Here is a 21,731-nt window from a genome sequence, read left to right on the forward strand (position 1 = left end):
AGAAAGAAGGCAGGTTCTGAGGAGGAACTCCCAAGGAAAGGTCGGAGACGGGAGCAGGACAGCACATCCACAGGAAGCGCAGGCCCAGTGCTGTTGCGGTGGATGGTTTGGGGAATGAGTCGAGGCTACCTCATTCCTCTAAGCGACGGTACCAGCAAAGCCGTTCCCACCTGAGGCTGCGTGCGTGCCCCGACTCGCCCCACATGCACACACACAGGAGTGGGGAAGGACACTCGGAAACTCAGGGACAAACTTAAGAAAATACAACTGAATTAATGGGGCCTTAATTCAGTAAACATGATTTGTACTCACTAGTTATGAGTAGCCCTATAGTTGAATGCCTACACTACTATTTGAGGTTTGTTGAATATAATGGCTAAATAAATACAAAACAATTCTGATAAACGCCCTTCCCAGAAAAATAACATTTTCACTAGTCACCGAATTACCAAAGTACATACCACCAAATGAAATTACACATCTCTGAGCATGCCTGCTAGTGGCCACTGAAGCAGCGTCTTGTGGGGGACACCTCCAGAGAACAAGCAGCTGCCCCCAGGCACCAGGTCAGACCACACTCCTGCTTCTGTCCTCACGGTGAGCCCCACTCAGTGCCCAGGAGCAGATGGACCTCAAATGCACTCAACTGGCCACTGGACTGACGTTCCCTGAGCTCTGCAATCCTCTCAGGAAGTCCTCCAGGTGAGCATGGGGAACGCTCGCCCACCCAGGAACGCTTCCACCTGCATGAGAAGAGCCATCCTCAGGGACTCCAAAGAGGGCAGACGGCAGATGAAGTGAGGCAGGGCTCCCACAGTCAGGAGGAACCTTGGTCATAATCAAGGCCTATCTCAAAGCCATGCTGCCCATGAAATGTTCTGTGATCACCCCTCCACCCCCCAAAGTCCCCTCTGCCATCACAGGGGCAGTGATTCAGGTCCCTGTGCAGACCTCATGTTGCAGCACACTTGCCTCTCTCTGACTAAAGGTGCAACACGGGTGGCTGACCCACTATCACAATACTGAACCAGCCCTCATTACATGGAAACGTAGGATGTTCACCGTTGCAGGGAACACGGGATGAGAGGTCACTGCCCCGGCGGCCTGGGAGCAGTTCACGGTTGAGCCAGTCCTCTTCCAGCAGAGACCTGGCCAAAGAGAAAGAGCCGACAGGCACTGACTCAACCGGTTTGCTGCCCGAGAATGTCCAAAATAAGGTTAACTGCCACGTTCCTTCACCACATTATGTGTCCTTAAAACATGTAATTTTAAGGGTGCATTTTTGATTGCTGTTATTTGTTACATTTTAAAGTAAGATTTATACTGACGTGTTCCTGCCGGGTGCACCCACGGCAGCCTGTGTTTCCTCTCTCAGAGCGCCACCGCCCTTTACAGTCATTGCTGTTGAAATTCCGTCTTCCTCCACTAGGCTGCAAGGTAGACAATGGTTACTGCTGACTCCATTCACTCCCTGCTTCTAGGGCAGAGCCTGGATTTCCCCCCTGGGACCACTATTCCCTACTCTCAGCCGTCATGCTAGAAAAGGGACAACTCTCTCCATCTGGCTCAGGCCTGGCCAATCGAAGCACTGCCTCACTTTGGCCACAGTGACTGGTTCAGGTTTGGGCACATGACTAAGTCCACATTAATAAGAGTCAAACCCAACGTTTCATTGGGGAAGAGCGGTCTCTCTTTTTCATCCGAGTGAGAACTAGGAGATTATTAGCTTAGGTTGCCAAGGGCAAGCAGGTCAAATGAGCCTGCCTGCGAAGCCCACATAGACAGAAGCAGAGAGATGGAGAGTCACCAGGTCCCAGTGGCTCAAGCCACTACTCACACCTGATATCTCTTGGATGTTCTTAGTTCCATGAGCCAGCACATTCCTTTCCCTAACTGCTTAAGCCAATACGAGTAGGTTTTCTCTGCTTGCAACCAAACATATCGTAATTAATAAAACCTATGTCCATCCTGCCCACCCCTCACCATAGCAGTTACTATGGCAGCTAGCACACAGAAGATACTTAACATGTTTTCAAATGAGCTGAATAAAAACCTCGGGTCAAAATATCTTACACGGGTATTTTTTATATATATAATTTATTATTTTTTTCTTTCCTCTCTCTCTTTTTTCTTTTTAGCCACACCACACAGCTTACGGAATCTCAGTTCCCCAACCAGGGATCGATGCCGGGTCACAGCAGTGAAAGCCCGGAATCCTAACAACTAGGCCACCAGGGAACTCCCTACATGGGTATTTTTACCTTTTAAAATTTCAACAGTAAAACAACCACCAAAATTCACTTTCACTAGGAAAAAAAAAAAGTTGACTTTACAGACATAATCCACATTTACAGTAATTATTATAAATCCATGGAACTTAAAAGAATTTTATATTACACAAAACACTTGGCATTTCCTTCCTGATTAAGCTAACTCTATGATAACCACTGACTGTTATATGGCAACATGAATTGTTTTGTACCTTTGGTCATTACAAAAGGGACATGGGCTACCTCAAGTGAACATCTGGCTCGGGGTCACAACTTTGAAAACTTAATTGGCTTTTTTTTCTCACATAAGAGAAATAAGATAGCTGCTCAACAATAGGGCCAAATGTTCTTAATAAATGTCATTCCAACTGGGAATGGATTTTCTTTTTAATAATTAAATTCTCCATTCTTCAGACATGAAGGAAATCCCATTTTACAAGTGAAACAGCAGAACATAAGCTGGGGGGCAGGGGGAACTAATACCGAATGTGGTTTCAGTATAAATTCATTACCGTATTTTGCATTGTTTTTCAAGGCACTAGGATGGATCTGCAAGGATCAAGCAACCATTTCACCCAACCTTTCTGCACCCTACAATGAACTTTCATGATCGCCGGCCATAATTATGAAAGGGTACAACATAGGACCATGAAACAAAGATAGCTTACTGGTCTATATGGTAATAAACCTGAAACATTAAGGCCTACCTCAATATGACTAAGCCCCTAGAATTGATTACCCTTCTAAACCTAAGCCATACCAAGAAGAAATACACTATTTACCTTTTAGTTTAAGGTGCTAACGCCAAGTCCCCATTCCCATGGAGCTTACACTCAACCAGAAATGACAAAATATCAAGTACCAATCTACTTATCTGACCAATATTCTTAAGACCAAGAATGTTCAAAAAGAAAATTTTAGAAAGAAGTGAATGGTTAAAAAAAAAAAAAAAGACGAAGACTCAAATGTGCTTAGCAGTTTGGGGACCATATTACAAGCAGGAAATAAAAGACACTAGAAGAATTTAGAACCTTGGAGCTGGGAAGGTTCTTGGAGACCACCTGATTTTAAGATAAAGAAAATTAAAGGTCAGAAAGTACTGGCCGACAGTCATACATCGGGGACTGTCAGCCGGAACAGAACCCAGGACTCCCTCCCACTGGTTCCATCCATCATGGATCACACGGGCAGTTTCAGACACCAGGGCTCAGCATCTACTCATTGCTGCTCCCTGGCCCCCGTTTCCATACTTCGCTGTAAGAAAACCAATCACTACAACATTATTTTCACTTGTTCAGTAACAGAGGGAACCTGCCCTCTCCCAGCCCCTGGACTGCTGGGAGCTCATTTGCTGAAGGCGCCTTTCACACAAATCTCTCCAGAGAAAGGGGTGTGAAGACTGATTTCTGCACCCGCCCACACAGAGGTAATCACCATCCTAAGCCTCTGCTCAGTGGGGGTCACGAAGGATGGCTAAGAAATGTCACGGCCTGTAACTGCTCTCCAGATAACCCCGGCACACCCCGGCACTATGCTAAGACAAACACAGCTCTAAGACGTCGATAAGACTTGGCAAGGCGCTCTATGAAATCAGGAAATAACCTTAAATGAAAGGACCCAGTTAACAAACAAGAATCTCAGAAACGAGTGGATTGGTCTTAGGGACTAACTCAAAATAGATGAAGAATACAAAGAGTTTTTAAAAATGAGTTACATTCTCAATTCTGTCACTGACTGAAATTCTACCTTAACCTGAATGGTTCTCTCTGTTCTTTAGTTTATCTGTTTGCAGAAGCAGTTCAAAACCCAACTGCCTGGCAGGTCCGAGAGTTCATAATCACCATTTGTCCTGCTGTAAGGAGGCCATGGGTGACAGATTCCACAGCAAGTACAAAGTATGTGTTGATTTCTTCGAGCAGTACTCTGTTACAAGTCTTCTCCTGAACCTACAGAAAATATGGGTGAATTTCTCTATAACCGAGGTATATAAAAAGGCTTTCTAACTATGACTCAAAATCCAGATGCAATAAAAGACTGATAAATTTGACTAGATAAATTTTTTTAAACTTTTGTATGGCAAAAGATATAATAAGAAAAGTTAAAAGATCAATAACAAACTGGGAGAAAACATCCGCAATATATATTACAAATAAAAAACGAATATCCCCAATACACCAAGAACTTTTAAAATGTAAAGGTGGCAAAGTAATCAAAAATCCTATGGAATATGGGAACATATGTATATGTATAGCTGATTCACTTTGTTATAAAGCAGAAACTAACACACCATTGTAAAGCAATTATACCCCAATAAAGATGTTTATAAAAAAAAAAAAAAAAATCCTATGGAAAAACGGACAATGTGACTAGACAACCCATAAGACATAAAAATGACCCTTAAATATTTAAAAAGATGTTCGAATTCACTCATAATAAAGGATATCCAAATCAAAACTACACTGAGTTACCATTTCTCATCTAGAAGATTGGCAAAATTTTTAAAGCTTGAAAATACTTTTTCTGGTGGAAATACAAAGTGGGTCAATCATCATGGAAAGGAGTCTGGCAATATCCAACAAAACTACTTATGTTTTCACACTTGAACACAGCAATCCCACTTCTAAGAACTTATGAAGATACACCTCCAACAATACAAAAATACAGGACTTCCTGGTGGTCCAGCGGGTAAGACTCGGTGCTCCCAATGAGGGGGCCCGGGTTCGATCGCTGGTCAGGGAACTAGATCCCCCATGCATGCCGCAACTAAGAGTCTGCAGGCCACAACTAAGAAGACCACATGCCGCGACTAAGGCCCAGCGCAGCCTAAATGAATAAATAAATATTTTTTAAAAACCAATATGAAAATATGTATGTACAAGTTATTCACTGCAGCATTAGTTATAATTACAAACTACAGAAAACTCTCTAAATATTCAAACTTGGACACTATCCAAATAAACTCTGGTACCTTCACACAATGGAGCACCGTGGGCTATAAAAAAAAGATGAGGACATTCTGCATGAGCTGACATAGAGCCACTTCCAGATGCTAAGTAGAAAAGCAAAAGTACAAAAAAGCATATATATACACCCAACAGTAATACAATGTTGCCACTTATATCTCAATAAAACAGGAGAAAAAAAATACATAATATGCTCTCTTCTGTTGTGTCAGAAAGTAGAGGCACCCCCAATGACTGGAGTGCATCCAAAGGACACACCAGCTTGAAGGGACTTCCACTGGCCAAACATGGAATAATTTGAGCAAAACTGGGTCTCGGCAATTTAGTACAATGAGCACTGAAGAAAAAAATGGAAATCCGTAAGTTCATACTGGTAATATGTAAATGAATGGATGAATGGGGAGAATGGGGAGCTCTTGCTTACACAGAATGTCCACTGGAACATTCTGTGGAGGGAGTACTGCAGCTGAAAATCAGCAGTTCGCAACCATCGTAATAAAAACTGGCTGAAGCGAGAATCATTAGTGGATGATAAACCTATGGAGAACATCCTGATAAGGAACAGGCTATCTGCGTGGTTTTAAAGTGTCCTCCCATAAAATGCCTGTCAAATGCAAGGGGAAAACATGGTAACTACACAGCAGGGAAACTGGACAACACTTTGGCCAGGTGATCAAAATTAACATCAGCAATGAGGGGCCAATAGATACCATGAGCCTCCACACAGTATCTGAGAAGAAGGCAACATCCAGTATCACTTACAGGGTGTTCAGCTGGGGACAATTAACCTGAATTAAACCCCAAATACAGAAACGTTCTATTGGAGATGGGGAAGGGTATTCTTCTAAAATGCCAATGACATGGGAAAAGAAAAAAGACTGAAGAACTGTTCCTGATTAAAAGGGTGTAAACATACATAATAACTAAATGCAATCTGTGAGCCTAAATTAGATTCTGTACCGGAGAAAAAATTCTGACAAAAAACGGAATATACCGCAGAGCAACTAAGCCTGTGTGCCACAACTACTGAGCCTGCGAGCCACAACTACTGAAGCCTGTGCGCCTAGAGCCCGTGCCCCGCAACAAGAGAAGCCACCGCAATGAGAAGCCCGCGCACCGCCACGAAGAGTAGCCCCTGCTCGCCGCAACTAGAGAAAGCCTGCACGCAGCAACAAAGACCCAATGCAGCCAAAAATAAATAAATAAATATAGAAAAAAAAAAAAAAGAACAATTACATACTCAGAATTTTAACCAAGCTCTGAAAACCCCCTGTCTGGGAGACCAAGCATCCGTCTGGTATGGCTTTTGAATGTATCACGATACAGGAGGCACACTGTAATAAATGACTCGAACGGTCTCCTACAGAACTGTTGACATTTCAAGATTCCTCACAGAAACTGAAAACAGAGATAGATAATCACAATCTATTTTATTCACACAATTGTTTTTATTGTAATTAAATCGGCTGTAAAATCAGAAGAAGGAAATTCATTATTTAGTGTAGAAAGAACCAAGGTCATCTGAGGTGATGCATTTTTGCAGACAGTCGGGAAGCAAGTCTGTTGTATCCCTCCTCTCACACACACGGTGCTTTGGCTGTGTGATAATTCATGAAAGGAGAAAACAAGTACAGAATTTTAAAGTCAAATAAGATTTTCTCTTTGACTTGTGAATTATAATTGGCCAATCTCTAGCAGCTGCCTCTTAGAAACTGTATTTTCTAAATGTTAATAGGCCCCAAGTTAGCAATAAATATGAACATTTAGTGGGGAAAAAAAAGGAATATAGACAGTACATTAAAGCATCGAATCAATGTTATCAATAAATCTTCCGAAGGTGATAACTGTATTGTGGTTATATGAGAGAATGTCCTTATTCTTAGGATTTATACACTGAAGTATATCAGGGTAAAAAAAATCAAGAAATATATTCTCAAATGGTTTGGGAGGAGAAATACACAGACACACACACACACACACAAGCAAGCACAAGTTAACAACAGGTCAATCCGTGGAAAGACTGCGTGTTTAACCTTGCAACTTTTATGTATGTTTGAAATTATTTCCAAATAAAAAGGTTTTAGGACCTTGGACAAAAGGCTTTTAAGTCGTACATTAATAAGCTCTCTGGGGTAAGCATGCAGCTCTGCCATAATCCTCAAAAAGAAGCAGAATCGTCCAAAACGACACCATTCAATATGGTAGCCATGAGCCACACGTGGCAACTGAGCACTTGAGATGTGGCTAATTCAAATTGAGATGCGCCAACTTTCTAGGACTTGATATGAAAAAGAATATAAATTATCCCATTAAGAGTTTCTATACTGATTACATATTGAAATGATATTTTAGACATATTGGGTTACATAAAATATATTATTAAAATAAATTTCACCTTTTTACTTTATAATGTAGCTACTAGAAAATTTTAAATTACAAGTGTAGCTCATATTGTATTTCTCTCACAATGCTGATCTAAAATATAATAATACCTTTTTTTGAAAAGAGGTGTTTGTTGATCTCTTAAACAAGTATTTCATTACTAGAGAAAAATGTCAAGGAACATTACAGATTCTGACTCCCCTAAGGTGATTTCAATCTTGGAAATAAAGTAGATAATTAGGTTTTTTTAAGGCATAATTAAGGGAAAAGAAAATTTTAAGGCCTAGGAGACAAGAAAGAGCTCTCTGGTCATGTTGTTTAAGTAACTGCCCGATTAGCCACAAATCCCATCTGTAGCAAATTTCCTGAAGAGGAGAAAAAATAAAATCTAAACTCATGAAAATACCAAGCAAATGGGAAGACAATAGATGGTTTTCACACTTCTGTTTTCAAACTCTGTATGAATAACATCAATTTCCCAAATCCTAAACATTAACTTATAGTATCTTATAAACAAAGCCTTTAAACAGTTACTTCTGCTACCAAGGAGTTTATGAAATAAACTTGACTGACAACGATGTTATTTACAACGTTACTTATTTTTCCGTTTTAAGGTTCTGACTGACAAACGCTTCCTTAACTCTAAAGGTTTAAGAAGGACATAAAGAGGAGAACTGAGCTAAGACGGACAAAACTGGTTTTTGTTTGAAACACTGTTTTAGGGATTATACACAGGGAGGAGAAAGGAAGGTCGGGCACGAACTTAAACAGGATTATTTCGGGATAACGAAAAGGTCCCTGGGCCAGAGACAATTTCCTCTGTATTTTAGTTATCCAAATCTAACTAGGCCAAGCGGAGAAAACAACAAATGTCAGTAAGAATTCTACACAACAGCAACAACGAGGGAGAGAAACCAAACATGGGTTGCCAGAACGTACGATAAGAACACCCAGCAGTACAGTCTTGGGCAACGTGCATAGGTGTGTTTGTTTTGGAAGTTCGGAGTCAAGCATGTGGACGGAACCAATGAGAATCACCAAACTGACTCACAGCACAGGATCCCGGGCTATCTCTCCTGACCCACACTCTCCCCACCCACCCCAGACCATATCCCAGAAAGATGACTTCGATCAACTCTAGACAAAAATCTCCTACTAGAATACGATACCCGCTGCCAGCGCACATGGATCCATTTCTGCGTTATGTCTAACAGCCTCCCTGCTGAAGGGTCAACAGATGAGCCATGCACCCCCAAGGCCACGAGTCAGGCCCCGAGGACTCAGACAGAAGCTGACAGCAGGAATGAGCTCTGCTTAAGACGAAGTCAAGAGTGCCTTGCAGATAAGGAACCAACACAGATGAGGCGCCCTTAGTCCCAGAATCCCAAACCTATAATACAACTACTGGCACGAGCCCAGCCTCCCTCGCGGCTGGGACGCTCCCATCCTGCTCCTAACCCCTCACCTGCTTCCCACCTCACGCTCCATTCCTGTGTTTTGCCATCATGAGGCCAACTCATGCGGTCTAAGAAAAGAGGCTCCAGTGTTCTAGCTTCAGAAGGAAATGCAGACGGGTGAAACACCCCAGGATGACAGTGAGTCTAACAATAATTAAGTAAGAACTAAGACTTAATGAGCTCTTCTACCAGTCAGCACAACCACTTTAGGTGGCAGGTGTCATGCTCCCTTAGAGAGAATGCAACCACAGCACACAGACGGTAAGTACTTGTCCCAAATCACACCAAAAGGGGGTCAACTCAAACCCAAGCAGTCTGGCTCAAGAATCCATAGGTTCAGCTATTAATAAATCATGAACACAGATTCCACAGCTCAGGAAGTATTTCTTTGCCCACGACTTCAGTAACAATCTCATTCTCATTTGCTCTCATTTTGACATCATGAAGCTTGAAGCTGCTGCCCTAGGAGGCTACTACCAAAAATATTATTGTCCTGTACTCACATCCCTCTCTCACTCTCTCTAGCAAAAATACACCCAGGGCTTCCCTGGTGGCGCAGTGGTTGAGAATCTGCCTGCTAATGCAGGGGACACGGGTTCGAGCCCTGGTCTGGGAGGATCCCACATGCCGCGGAGCGGCTGGGCCCGTGAGCCACGGCCGCTGAGCCTGCGCATCTGGAGCCTGTGCTCCGCAACAAGAGAGGCCGCGACAGTGAGAGGCCCGCGCACCGCGATGAAGAGCGGCCCCCGCTTGCCACAACTAGAGAAAGCCCTCGCGCAGAAACAAAGACCCAACACAGCAAAAAAAAAAAAAAAAAAAAAAATACACCCAAAAGATAGCTTGCCATGAGTCTAAAGTACTTTCAGATATGATCATTTATTTCTATTAAGAGAAAAAAATCAGACAAACCAAAGTGCTAAAGGAAAAAAATGAACAATGCCATTATTTTGACAAATTCTATTTTCTTCATAAAATATAATTCTATTATAGTCTGGGTTTTGTTTAGGGAAAATAAATCTGCATTTAATGCCTTTAAGAATCTTTAAAAACTATGTTAACAGGAGATTTCGGATTTAAGACGTCAAAATAAAGAAGATCCTAATCCATCTCGTAGAAATCACCTCAAAACAAGGAGCATGAGAACACACGCGAAAGCCATCTCCGAGGTGCCCTGACCACGGCATGTGCAGGCGGGAAATGGATAAGGGACGTAGAAGGGAGCCCGGAAAGGCTCAGGAATGAGTCTCAGGGACTGCGAGAGGTGCAGGCTGGGCTGAAGCCAGAGGGCCGGCATGAGCACGTTAGCACGGGCACCCACGCAGCCAGATGACGCTTCCGACCCCGGAGCCGTCAGAGCCGTCGCCAGGCAATTCTCACCGCAGCGTCAGAGCCTGAAGGCTTAATCCCCTGGCAGAGTGAACCACAGAAAGCGGTCTCGGGGACACTGGGCACAGAGAAGACAATAACGAGGCCTGACAACTGGGCGTTTTCCAAGAGGTTCAGAGTGTGGAATCTATCTTCCCCTACCCCTAGTAGCTTCTAATCTAGATTCTGTCTCTATGAATTTGACCACTGGAGGTAACTCCAATAAATGGAATCATAGGAAAAAAAAAAAAAAAAAAAAAGTGTGTGGAATCTGAGGGGCTCCAGGCTCAGTCTCAGCTCCATCGATTAGCAAAGGTGCGTCACCTTAGGCAAGCTGCTCAGCATCTCGGCACCTCAGTTTCCTCATCTATAAGATGATGATAATAAATAGCTTCAAAGTCCTAGAGCCGATGTCAGGATTAAACGAGGTAAAGCTCGGACAGTGGGGCCAGCACACAGCAAGCACTCAGTAAGCATCAGCTCCTCCTCCTGCCCCTCCACTTCTACTATCACTACCTCTCCCCCAGCACACACACGCGTGCACGCGCACACACACACCCTCCTCAGGCTCTCAGAATGCTGACAGCAGGAGTAAATTCACAGGCAGGCAACCGGAGGGGCCTTATGTAGAGAAACTGAACAACCCCAGTGAATATGCTTGGCTGCTGGCATTTAGCAGTCAGCAACAAAACAGTTGATTCTCCCCCAGATTATTCCACAATAAAGCCCATCAGCTGAAATACCCGCCCCCGCCCATACACACAGAGGTGACAAAAAGCTTTCTAATACATTACTTCTAAACATCATCATGAAATTTCAGGATATCTGGGATAATGAGCGGATGTCAGTTTTTTTTAAAGGCCACATATCACTGACTTAGAATCATAATATAATAAGAGCCAATTTTACCAAGTCCTCATGATATACTAGGCACTGCTGTAAATGCTTTACATATAGTAACTCATTTAATCCTTACAACAAACACATTTCACAAATGAGAAGATTATGGTACACAGAAATTAAACAACACCCTTAAAGTCACAACACTACTGAGTGATAAAGCTGGGACTCAAACTGCATCCAGCTTCAGGGCCTGAACTCTTAACTAGTATGCTTCTCAGTAATAACTCTGCAACTTTGAAGACTATGGAAAAATGCCTTCAAAATTCTGAAGGAACCAACCTAGAAATATATACCTAGCCAAACTGTGCATCAAGAGTAAAGGCAACATTGAGGTATTTTCAGACATACAAGTCTTAAAAGTTATGATTTACGAATTCTGTCTTAGGAAATTCTGACCTAAAGATCCAGAAACATGCCTATTTCTGCCTCTTTGCTAGAACAGTTCTCTGTTCAAAATAAGAACTCATAAGAACACTTATAAGAGCTGCTTCTCAAATACCTCCAGTTTGTAAGTGGCTGCACTCCCGTCTCACTCATAACTGTCTCTCTGCTCACTGTGGTTCGCCTCTTCTCGAAGCAGTGTCTTACAGAAGGAAAAACACACACGCATGAATTCAAATCCCAGATCTGTCACTGTCATTTTCTAGCTCTAGACTTTGGACAACTTCCATAACACCTCTGACCCTCAGGTTCTTCAACTGTACACCAGGGACGGTAAAACAAAGCCGTGGAGAGTTGTTCTGAGGGCTAAACAGTGGACATAAAGCACATAAAAAAATCGTGGCCATATAATATGTGGCAACTGTCATCAGCAGTAGCAACATTATTTCCTTACAAACCATATCCATTCTCTTGACACGCAGGTCATCTGGGCAGGAATGGCTCTTCTTTCATCATTGCGGAGCCGAAGTCCAGCAGCTTACAGCCTAGCGTGGCCCCTCAAGTATTTACAGAACCGAAAACGAGTAAGTAAATAGAGTATGAAATACTTGAACATCACCATTTATATACACTGCATTCGCTATTTTCAGAGTCCTTTCAAAGGCAGGGATGAAAGACAACAGACCTGACACCGATATTGGCAGTACTCTGTGGATATTCACCGTCCTGTATCTGAATGTCCAACTTCTTAATTGCTAAGAACATAGCTGGCTTCACGGGGTTCCACTGCTCGGTGTGCTGCAAGGGCTTACAGTACGACTGCAGATCAGGAGAACTGTATAATATCATGAGTTTAATTATGGAAATGAAAATTAATAGAAACTTATGTGATTAGGCTAATAAAAGGTTCTTCAAAAAAAAACCAGAAGTCCTTTCAGAAATACACTCTCATCGATTCTCACGACAACTCTGAAAGAAAGAAATTACTATTTCAACTTAACCATGAGTAAAATAAGGACGTGAACAGCTTGGACACACCAGCTAGTTAAGTGGTAGAGCTAGAACTTCTTGGAATAGAGACATAGAAAAACAGGAACAGAGCGGGGAACGGAATAGGCCATCACCACAGGAAGTAAATCACCGTCCTCCCTTCCATCTGTCACTGTGATACCACAGTGGGTGACCACAAATCTTCCAAAAGTCACTTTTTATGAAGAATTTAGAAGGAAGATAAAAGATTCCCTGTGTCTTCTCGCTGGCTTTAATCCAGAATTTGTCAAATTTTCTCTCTGGAATTAGTGTATGACCCTTAAATATGTTGAATCCTGTACAAATGTTTATAAATCGAAAGCAGTTTTCAAATCTCTTTTAAGTTTAAGAAAGCTGACCATCACCATGCACAGTGATGCAAAAACAAGCCCAGGCTCGGCAATCCACCCGGAGCCCTGGGGCTTCTAGAAAGGAGGGTGAACTAGACACACCACGGAGCATAACAGAAACCTGAGATTCAACTACAAGGGGAGATCATTCTTATAATCCAGAAATTCTCATTCTTTTCAGAATTGTGATCTATGTCATACAGTATTTTTAGGAAAGAAAAAAGAAAACTAAAGTACATCAGATATAAATCAAAATACTTTAACGATACCTGAGAAACTAAATATACCCTGGTAAGCAGAGCCCTCCACAATGGGTTAACAACAGAGTTTCAGTCAAAAGATCTGTGAGTAGGCTTGTACAGCATGGTGTGAAGGAGAGAGGAAGGCATGTTTCAGACATCACTTGGAAGTCGAATACAGTGGGAGGCCTTGCTGATGACTGGATCTGGGAAAAAGGAAACGGCAGGGAGGTTGCTGCGCGTACAGCGTACAGTCTGACTCACTGGCCAGCCATGGGGCCATCTCCTGAGATGGAGAAGACAGATGGAGGCTAAAGGGGCAGGGGGAAAAGGAGTTCTCTCTTAGAGGGCCTACAGTTTGAGAAGCCTAGTGACTGATGTCCAATTCTGTATCTCATATAACAAATCGAAGAACAGAATCTGGAACTAGAAGGTGATGGCAGGTGGAAGATATAAATTCGGAAACCATCAGCATATAGGTAGATTTAGCACCAACTTGGAGAGATTATCTAGAAACAGATGCATGCCTGGGGCCCTCCAACATTTATTAACAATGAGGTGAAAATAGGCAGAGCCAGCAAAAAGGGTGGAAAGTAGAGGCCAGACAGGTAAGAGGAAAATCAGGAGAGCCTGGTGTCCTGGAAAGCAAGAGAAAATAACGTTTCAACTCCACTGAATGCTTCCAAGACAGCAAGTGCAATAACGTGGCCTACGGGTTTAGCAACGTGGGGTCATTGGGAATGTGACCATCTCAGTGGAGCGGTGGGAAAAGAAGCCCCACTGAAGTGGGCTAACAAGTTAAAGGAAATTAAAATAAACGAATGACATTTTAAACAGTAGGAGGTGAGGAAATTAAGACACGAGAACAGACAATCTTCACTAAGTTTACCAATCTACACAAGCAGGTAACTGTAATAAGGCATTACCAGGGCAAGCACAGAAGTCTGTTTGGTGTACAGTGTACAGCCTGGGGTGGGGAGTGCGGGGGGGCAGAGGGTCAGAAAAAGCTTCTCAGAGAAGAAGTAACCAGATCCAGGAACCCAGGAGACACCGTTCCTACAGTGGATGTGTCCCTGTAATGAAACAAATCCCACCAAACACGCATGGATGCCTGTCCGCACTTAAGTGGAGAAAATCTCTGTAAATGAAGAATCAGTGACTAACTTGCATGTCATCAATAATAACCGTGATGAACTGTTTTCTAGAAGACACACATTCCCAGGTTTTTCAGCTGTGAAACAGCAGATCACGAGGCCTGGCGTGCGCGGTTTGGTCATCCCACGGCCAGAAGACAGTAAAATCCTGCGACAGCTCTTGACTAGAGTTCTTAGGGTATGTCAGGGTGGGGGCAGGGGGACTTGGCTCCTCCAGTGGAAGGCCAGTGAAGATAAGGTAACTAAGCAGTGGACAGAGATGACTTAAACGCCAGCCTTCCTGAAAATGAAAAGACATAAAACTCTTCAGAGGTTGCTTTTCACGATTCCCTTAAAGGAAGATACAGGCTCATGATCATGTACTCAAAATCCCTGCAGCTAGGTAAGTTTTGAAATTCAGAGTTTTTGAAATTTTAGGTCTGAAAACAGGAGACACCATCAACATATAACACCCCCAGCAGGGTCTGGGCAGCACCCATAATAAAAAACATAAATATTTCTGCAGCTGACATGACAGGATGATGACAAAAAATAGCCTCACATCAGTTCATGTCTTGCCATTAAATGAGTCATGCGAAAACTTTCCATTTTCAGAGCCCTTAGATTTCACAACTGTGGTTAAGGGACTGAGGACTTACACCTAACACAAGTTTTAAGAAAATAAAGGTACACTGAAGGAGAACGGTGGAGCTCTGGGATCCAATTCCAGCTCTCCTCCATACGAGCTGTATGAACCTAGGCAAACCAGTTAGCATCCATAAACCTTAGCTTTCTGACCTGTAAAATAGGAAAGTGATATCTATCCCTAAGTCTACTGTGAAAACCACATGAAGTAATTTGGTTGCAAGGCACCTGGTACAATGTCTGGCCCTTAGCAGTAGGATGAATAAACATCCCAATTTGCCTGTGACTTTTCCAGTTTTAGCACTGACAGTCACACATGCTGGGAAACCAGGATGGCTGGTCACCCTACTTGGCAGGCACTCAATAAATAGGAACTATTCTAATGTTAAGAATAGAAATTAGCACAGGAAACGATTACAGTAGCGTGTAATAAACCATAACGGAAAAAAATATGAAAAAGTATGTATATATATATAACTGAATCACTTTGCTGTACATCAGGAACACAATATTGTAAATCAACTATACTTCAATTTAAAAAAAGAACAGAAATTAAAAGTAAAAATACAAAATGGAAAAATCACATGAAATAGTTTCAGTAGTGAAATATCCGTGTCGCTAGGAATTATAATCACCTCTTTTGTGGTAGGCACAATTCTAAAATAGCAGCCCCTGGTGTGCACACCCTATAGGATTCCCTCACCTGGAGTGTGAGCGGGTTTGACCTAATCAGATGTACCCTTTTTCAGAGATGGAAAGTCAGACTCCAAGCTACAGCAGATGCTCTCCTGCTGGCCTTCAAGATGCAAACAGCCATGTTATGGAGAGGGCCATGTGGCAGGAGTGGTGGGCGGCCTCTAGGAGCTGAGGGCCTCAGTCCTACAGCCGCAAGGAACTGATTTCTGCCAACAACCTGAATGCGTCTGAGGGATACCCCAGCTTCAGAGGAGCTCACAGTCCCTGATGCCACCATGAGACCCCATGCAGAGGACCCAGCCCAGACTTCAGACCTACAGAACTGTGAGATAAGAAGTGGGTGTTGTGAGCCACCAAGTCCATGGTGATTTGTTGCACAGCATTAGAAAAATCTCTTATCCCAGGGATGCAAGGATTCTTCAATATTCGCAAATCAATCAATGTGATACACCACACTAACAAATTGAGGAATAAAAACCATACGATCATCTCAACAGATGCAGAAAAAGCTTCTGACAAAATTCAACACGCATTAATGATAAAAACTCTCCAGAAAGTGGGCATAGAGGGAACCTACTCAACATAATAAAGGCCATATACAACAAACCCACAGCAAACATCATTCTCAATGGTGAAAAACTAAAAGCATTTCCACTAAGATCAGGAACAAGACAAGGATGTCCACTCTCGCCACTATTATTCAACATAGTTTAGCAAGCCCTAGCCATGGCAATCAGAGAAGAAAAAGAAATAAAAGGAATACAAACTGGAAAAGAAAAAGTAAAACTTTCACTATTTGCCGATGACGTGATACATATACATAGAAAATCCTAAAGATGCCATCAGAAAACTACTAGAACTAATCAGTGAATTTGGTAAGGTTGCACGATACAACAGTAATGCACAGAAATCTCTGGCCTTCCTATACACCAACAACAACAAATCAGAAAGAGAAATTAAGGAAACACTCCCATTTACCATTGCAACACAAAAAGAATAAAATACCTAGGAATGAACCTGCCTAAGGGGGTGAAAGACTTGTACTCAGAAAACTATAAAACACTGATGAAACAAATCAAAGATGACATAAACAGATGGAGAAATGTACCATGTTCTTGGATTGGAAGAATCAATATTGTGAAAATGACTATACTACCCAAAGCAATCTACAGATTGAATGCAATCCCTATTAAACTACCAATGGCATTCTTCACAGAATTAGAACAAAAAATTTTACAATTCGGATGGAAACACAAAAGACCCCAAACAGCCAAAGCAATCTTGAGACAGAAAAACACAGTTGGAGGAATCAGCCTCCCCAACTTCAAACTGTACCACAAAGCTACAGTAATCAAGACAGTATGGTACTGGCACAAAAAGAGAAATACAGATCAACGGCACAGGATAGAATGCCCAGAGATAAACCCATGCACATATGGGCACCTAATTTACGACAAGGGACAATGCAGAAAGGACAGCCTCTTCAATAAGTGGTGCTGGGAAAACTGGACAGCTACATGTAAAAGAATGAAATTAGAACACTCCCTAACACCATATACAAAAATAAACTCCAAATGGATTAAAGACTTAAATGTAAGACCAGACACTATAAAACTCTTAGAGGAAAACATAGGAAAAACACTCTGACGTAAACCACAGCAAGATCTTTTTTGACCCATCTCCTACAGTAATGGAAATAAAAACAAAAATAAACAAATGGGACTTAATTAAACTCAAAACCTTTTGCACAGCAAAGGAAACCACAAACAAGACAACCCTCAGAATGGGAGAAAAGATTTGCAAATGAAACAACAGACAAAGGATTAATCTCCAAAATATACAAATGGCTCATGCAGCTCAATATGAAAAAAACAAACAATCCAGTTAAAAAATGGGCAGAAGACCTAAACAGACATTTCACCACGGAAGACATACCGATGGCCAAGAGGCACATGAAAAGATGCTCAACATCACTAATTATTAGAGAAATGCAAATCAAAGCTACAATGAGGTATCACCTCACACCAGTCAGAATGGCCACTATCTAAAAAAGCTAGAAACAATAAATGCTGGAGAGGGTGTAGAGAAAAGGGAACGCTCTTGCACTGTTGGTGGGAATGTAAATTGGTACAGCCACTATGGAGAACAGTATGGAGGTTCCTTAAAAAACTAAAAACAGAACTACCATATGACCCAGCAATCCCATTAGTGGGCATATACCCTGAGAAGACCATAATTCAAAAAGAGTCATGTACCACAATATTCACTGCAGCAGTATTTCCAATAGTCAGGACATGGAAGCAACCTAAGTGTCCATCGACAGATGAATGGATAAAGAAGATGTGGCACATATATACAATGGAATATTACTCAGCCATAAAAAGAAATGAAATTGAGTTATTTGTAGTGAGGTGGATGGACCTAGAGTCTGCCATACAGAGTGAAGTAAGTCAGAAAGAGAAAAACAAATGCCATATTCTAACGTATATATGTGGAATCTTAAAAAAAAAAATGGTACTGATGAACCTAGTTGCAGGGCAGGAATAAAGAGGCAGACATAGAAAATGGACTTGAGGACATGGGGTGCAGGGGGGAAACTGGGGTGAAGTGAGAGTAGCATCGACATATGTACGCTACCGAATGTAAAATAGTTAGCTGGTGGGAAACAGCAGCATAGCACAGGGAGATCAGCTCGGCGCTTTGCGATGACCTAGAGGGGTGGGATAGGGAGGGTGGGAGGGAAGCTCAAGAGGGAGGGGATGTGGGGACGTGTGTTTGCATATGGCTGATTCGCTTTGTTGTGCAACAGAAACTAACGCAGTACCGTGAAGCCATTACACTCTAACAAAGATCTAGTAAAAAGAAAAAGAAAAATATGTCTTTTAAGAGAGCATCCAGTTCAAAATTACAGGGGTGTGTGTGTGTGTGTGTGTGTGTGTGTGTGTGTGTGTGTGTGTGTAGTAAGGACAGAAGAATCTGTAAACCAAAATTCCTTGCATAAAACTACCTTTTTTTAATATGAAAAGTTCAAATCCAAAAGAAGTTTCTTACACAACTGAAACTTTTCATACATCCATGGTAGGGGTATCAAATGGCACAACCACTTTGGAAAACTGTTCCTGGCAATTCCTGTTACACCTAAATGCATGCCCACTGTGCAACCTGGAAACCTGTCATGAGTGCACAGGTCCACAGGAAGGCACGCACACGAATGTTCGGAGCAGGTTTCACCAAGACAGCGAGAAACTGGAAGCATTCCAAACGCCCACCATTTGAAGAATGGAGGAATGGAAAAACTGTGGTGTCCTCCTTCGGTGGAAAACTAACATCAGTTAAAAGGAACAAACTAACAGCACACACGACAGGGATGAATCTCACAGACACAATGTTGAGTGAAAGAAACCAGACACAAAGAGAATAAAATGAATGATTCCACTTACATGAAGTTCAAGCACAGGCACAACTGATCTGTGATGACACAGCCAGAGTCTGGGTCACCTCTCAGTGGGCTGTAGGGCCTGGGAAGGGGCAGCAGGTACCTGTGAGAGGTCCTGGAAATGTTCTACACCCTGATCTGGGGGAAGGTTACACGGGTGACTGCGTATGTAAATAATCACTGAGACGTACGTATGCGTACGGTTAATGCACTTTACTGTATGCTACCCTTCAAAAATACTCTTCCCCTTTATAACGACTAACCAAAAACCATCTAGTGACAATTTAAGGTGGATTCCTCATAAGAAACTAGTGAACAGTGAAGCATGAATATGGTTAACACGCTACGCAAGTACAACTCTTCTTGTAAACACACTGCTCACTAAATGCTGGTTGAAGGAATTTCAAAGATAATGACCATGGTTATGTTTCAGAAGCCCAGAGGAATCTATACGCATGTATACATAGCATAATGCCCTCCACAGAATATACCCCATAGATGTGAAAAACCATGACTCTTGTCCAATTACTCCTTTCACCTCTGTCCAATTAATTCCTTTGTTTACCTCCCACTACAAGAATACAAGCTAGGTGTTACACCATCACAAAGCATGCAGATGTGAACTGTGCACGGCCAAGACAGCACCACTTCCATGGCCTGCACTCCCCGTCTGACACTGGGGCAGTGACTCTTTGCCATGGATACAGGCGACCATAAAGGCTCAGAGCGTGACAGGCAGGTTAGGATCGTCTCATCCAACCTCACACCTGGTCAGAAAGCCGCCCTGGTGTCCCTGCCAGGGGGCAGCCCACCCACCGCAGGGAGAGGAGGACCAGGGACGCTGGAGAGGTGACACAGCCCGCCGGGAACTGTGTCTCCGACTGGGACACACACACAAGACAGGGACACACTTTTCACGTTCGAAAAGTCTCCCTCAGCAGCAAGTCTGAGAAACTGGAATCCAGGCAGGATGGGCTCAAATCCACTGCTAGTGACCAGACCAAAAGTGGAACAGAAGCCCGCTCACCTCGCTATTGTGGCCCCGAAGGTTGAAGTTGATTCTCTGCGGAGTGTTCCTGTCCCGGCGGCAGTGGCTGGAGGTGAAGGTCACGCCAACAACGCCGCGCCCGTTACCCGTGGCCAGCCAGCCCTCCTCGTAGTAGCGCCTTCTGCACACGGGCTTCTCCTTCTCACTCTTGGGGACGCGGCCCTTCCAGGACAGGCAGAGGATGTTGGAGTCACTGCACAGGACAGGCCCATGCTCCACCGCTGCATACATACTTTTTTTTGAAGAACCGTTTTACTTAAAAAGTAATGCTGAATGCTGAAAAATTGCTTTCACTGACAGATCGATGTTATTTTTGTGGTTGGCTTGCGCTGTTTTCCCTGACCCCCTTTTAAGACTGACCCGGTTCTAATTAGAAGGTCAGTATTTTATAAAGATCCACCAAATGCATAGTGAAAAAATTCCTCTATAAAAGATGACGGCAGTCCGCTAAGAAAAGGTAATGCTTAAAAACAACGTGGGGTCCATTTTTATTTTCAAGTCCTCAGAGGAAGAGGGGGCTGACCCTTTGGAGAAAGAGCATTGTTAACAAGTGGTGATAAAGAAACTGAGTGTTCTTCTTTTCACTCAACTTGGTTCTTCTTATTCAGCCTGAGATTCCAGTTTAGTGTAATGTGATTCCAGAGACAAAGGGCTGCAAATACATAGATTTCAAGTAACTTAAGGCTTTGAGAATCCCTCGAGCTGGAACCTTCTCTTCAAAAGCTCAGATGCAGAGACAGAATACATGGGGATCATCTTCCTTCTGAAGCCACCCTCTGGCTTGTTTTCTCAACTAGACAAATCTCTGCTGCTAAAGCTGAAAAAGATTGCATAAAGGGAAAAAAAGGCACACAAACCGTGCAAAACAGACCAGAGTTTGTGCAGACAGCAGTCCAAATTTTAGGAGAAAAAAGGACTCTTTCCCCACTGTTCAGAACCAGAAACCTCCAACTTCAGAGCCCAACCTGGCTTCCCAGCAGGTGGTTGTGTCCCCGGGGAGGGCCCCTCTGCAGGCCGACGCACCCCTCGGTGCCATAGAGGCGGGCGAGAAAGCCCCTTCCCTCAGCAGAGCCAGAAGGCTCTAAAGCTCTCACGGGAGGGAGTCTGAGTGTGGGCCCCCCCGCGAATCCTAAATACTCCTGCTGGCAAACGGGAGCCAAGCTGGGCTGCAGGCTGTGTCTCCTTCCCTTCCTACCCTAGTCACTTCTCCCCTTTCCGCTCGTAAAGATTACATACTTTTCCATCTTGAAGGGAAAAAACGAATCTCAGAATTAAGTCCATCAAGTAGCCTTCCTCTTATATACAAAGATTCCTAGACTCAACACGGAAAAGAATCCCTTAAAACGGAAAACACAGGTGAGAGTCAGCTTCTTCCCCACTGTCTCCCTACAAAGCGACCATGTTTGGCTGACAGGCACCTTCCTGATCACCTCC

General features: G+C 43.0%; 1 protein-coding gene across 1 annotated transcript in view; it reads right to left on the reverse strand.

Annotated features, from left to right (window-relative positions):
• TULP4 (TUB like protein 4) overlaps positions 1–20,528 on the reverse strand; it is a 166,285-nt gene extending 145,757 nt beyond the window's left edge. Inside the window, exon 1 of the mRNA XM_065889044.1 lies at positions 20,277–20,528. Coding sequence (XP_065745116.1) covers positions 20,277–20,528 — 252 coding nt within the window. The remainder of the gene's footprint in view (positions 1–20,276) is intronic.
• Positions 20,529–21,731: the final 1,203 nt, after the last annotated feature.

Source organism: Phocoena phocoena, chromosome 12, assembly GCF_963924675.1.
Source record: "Phocoena phocoena chromosome 12, mPhoPho1.1, whole genome shotgun sequence".
NCBI lineage: Eukaryota > Metazoa > Chordata > Mammalia > Artiodactyla > Phocoenidae > Phocoena > Phocoena phocoena.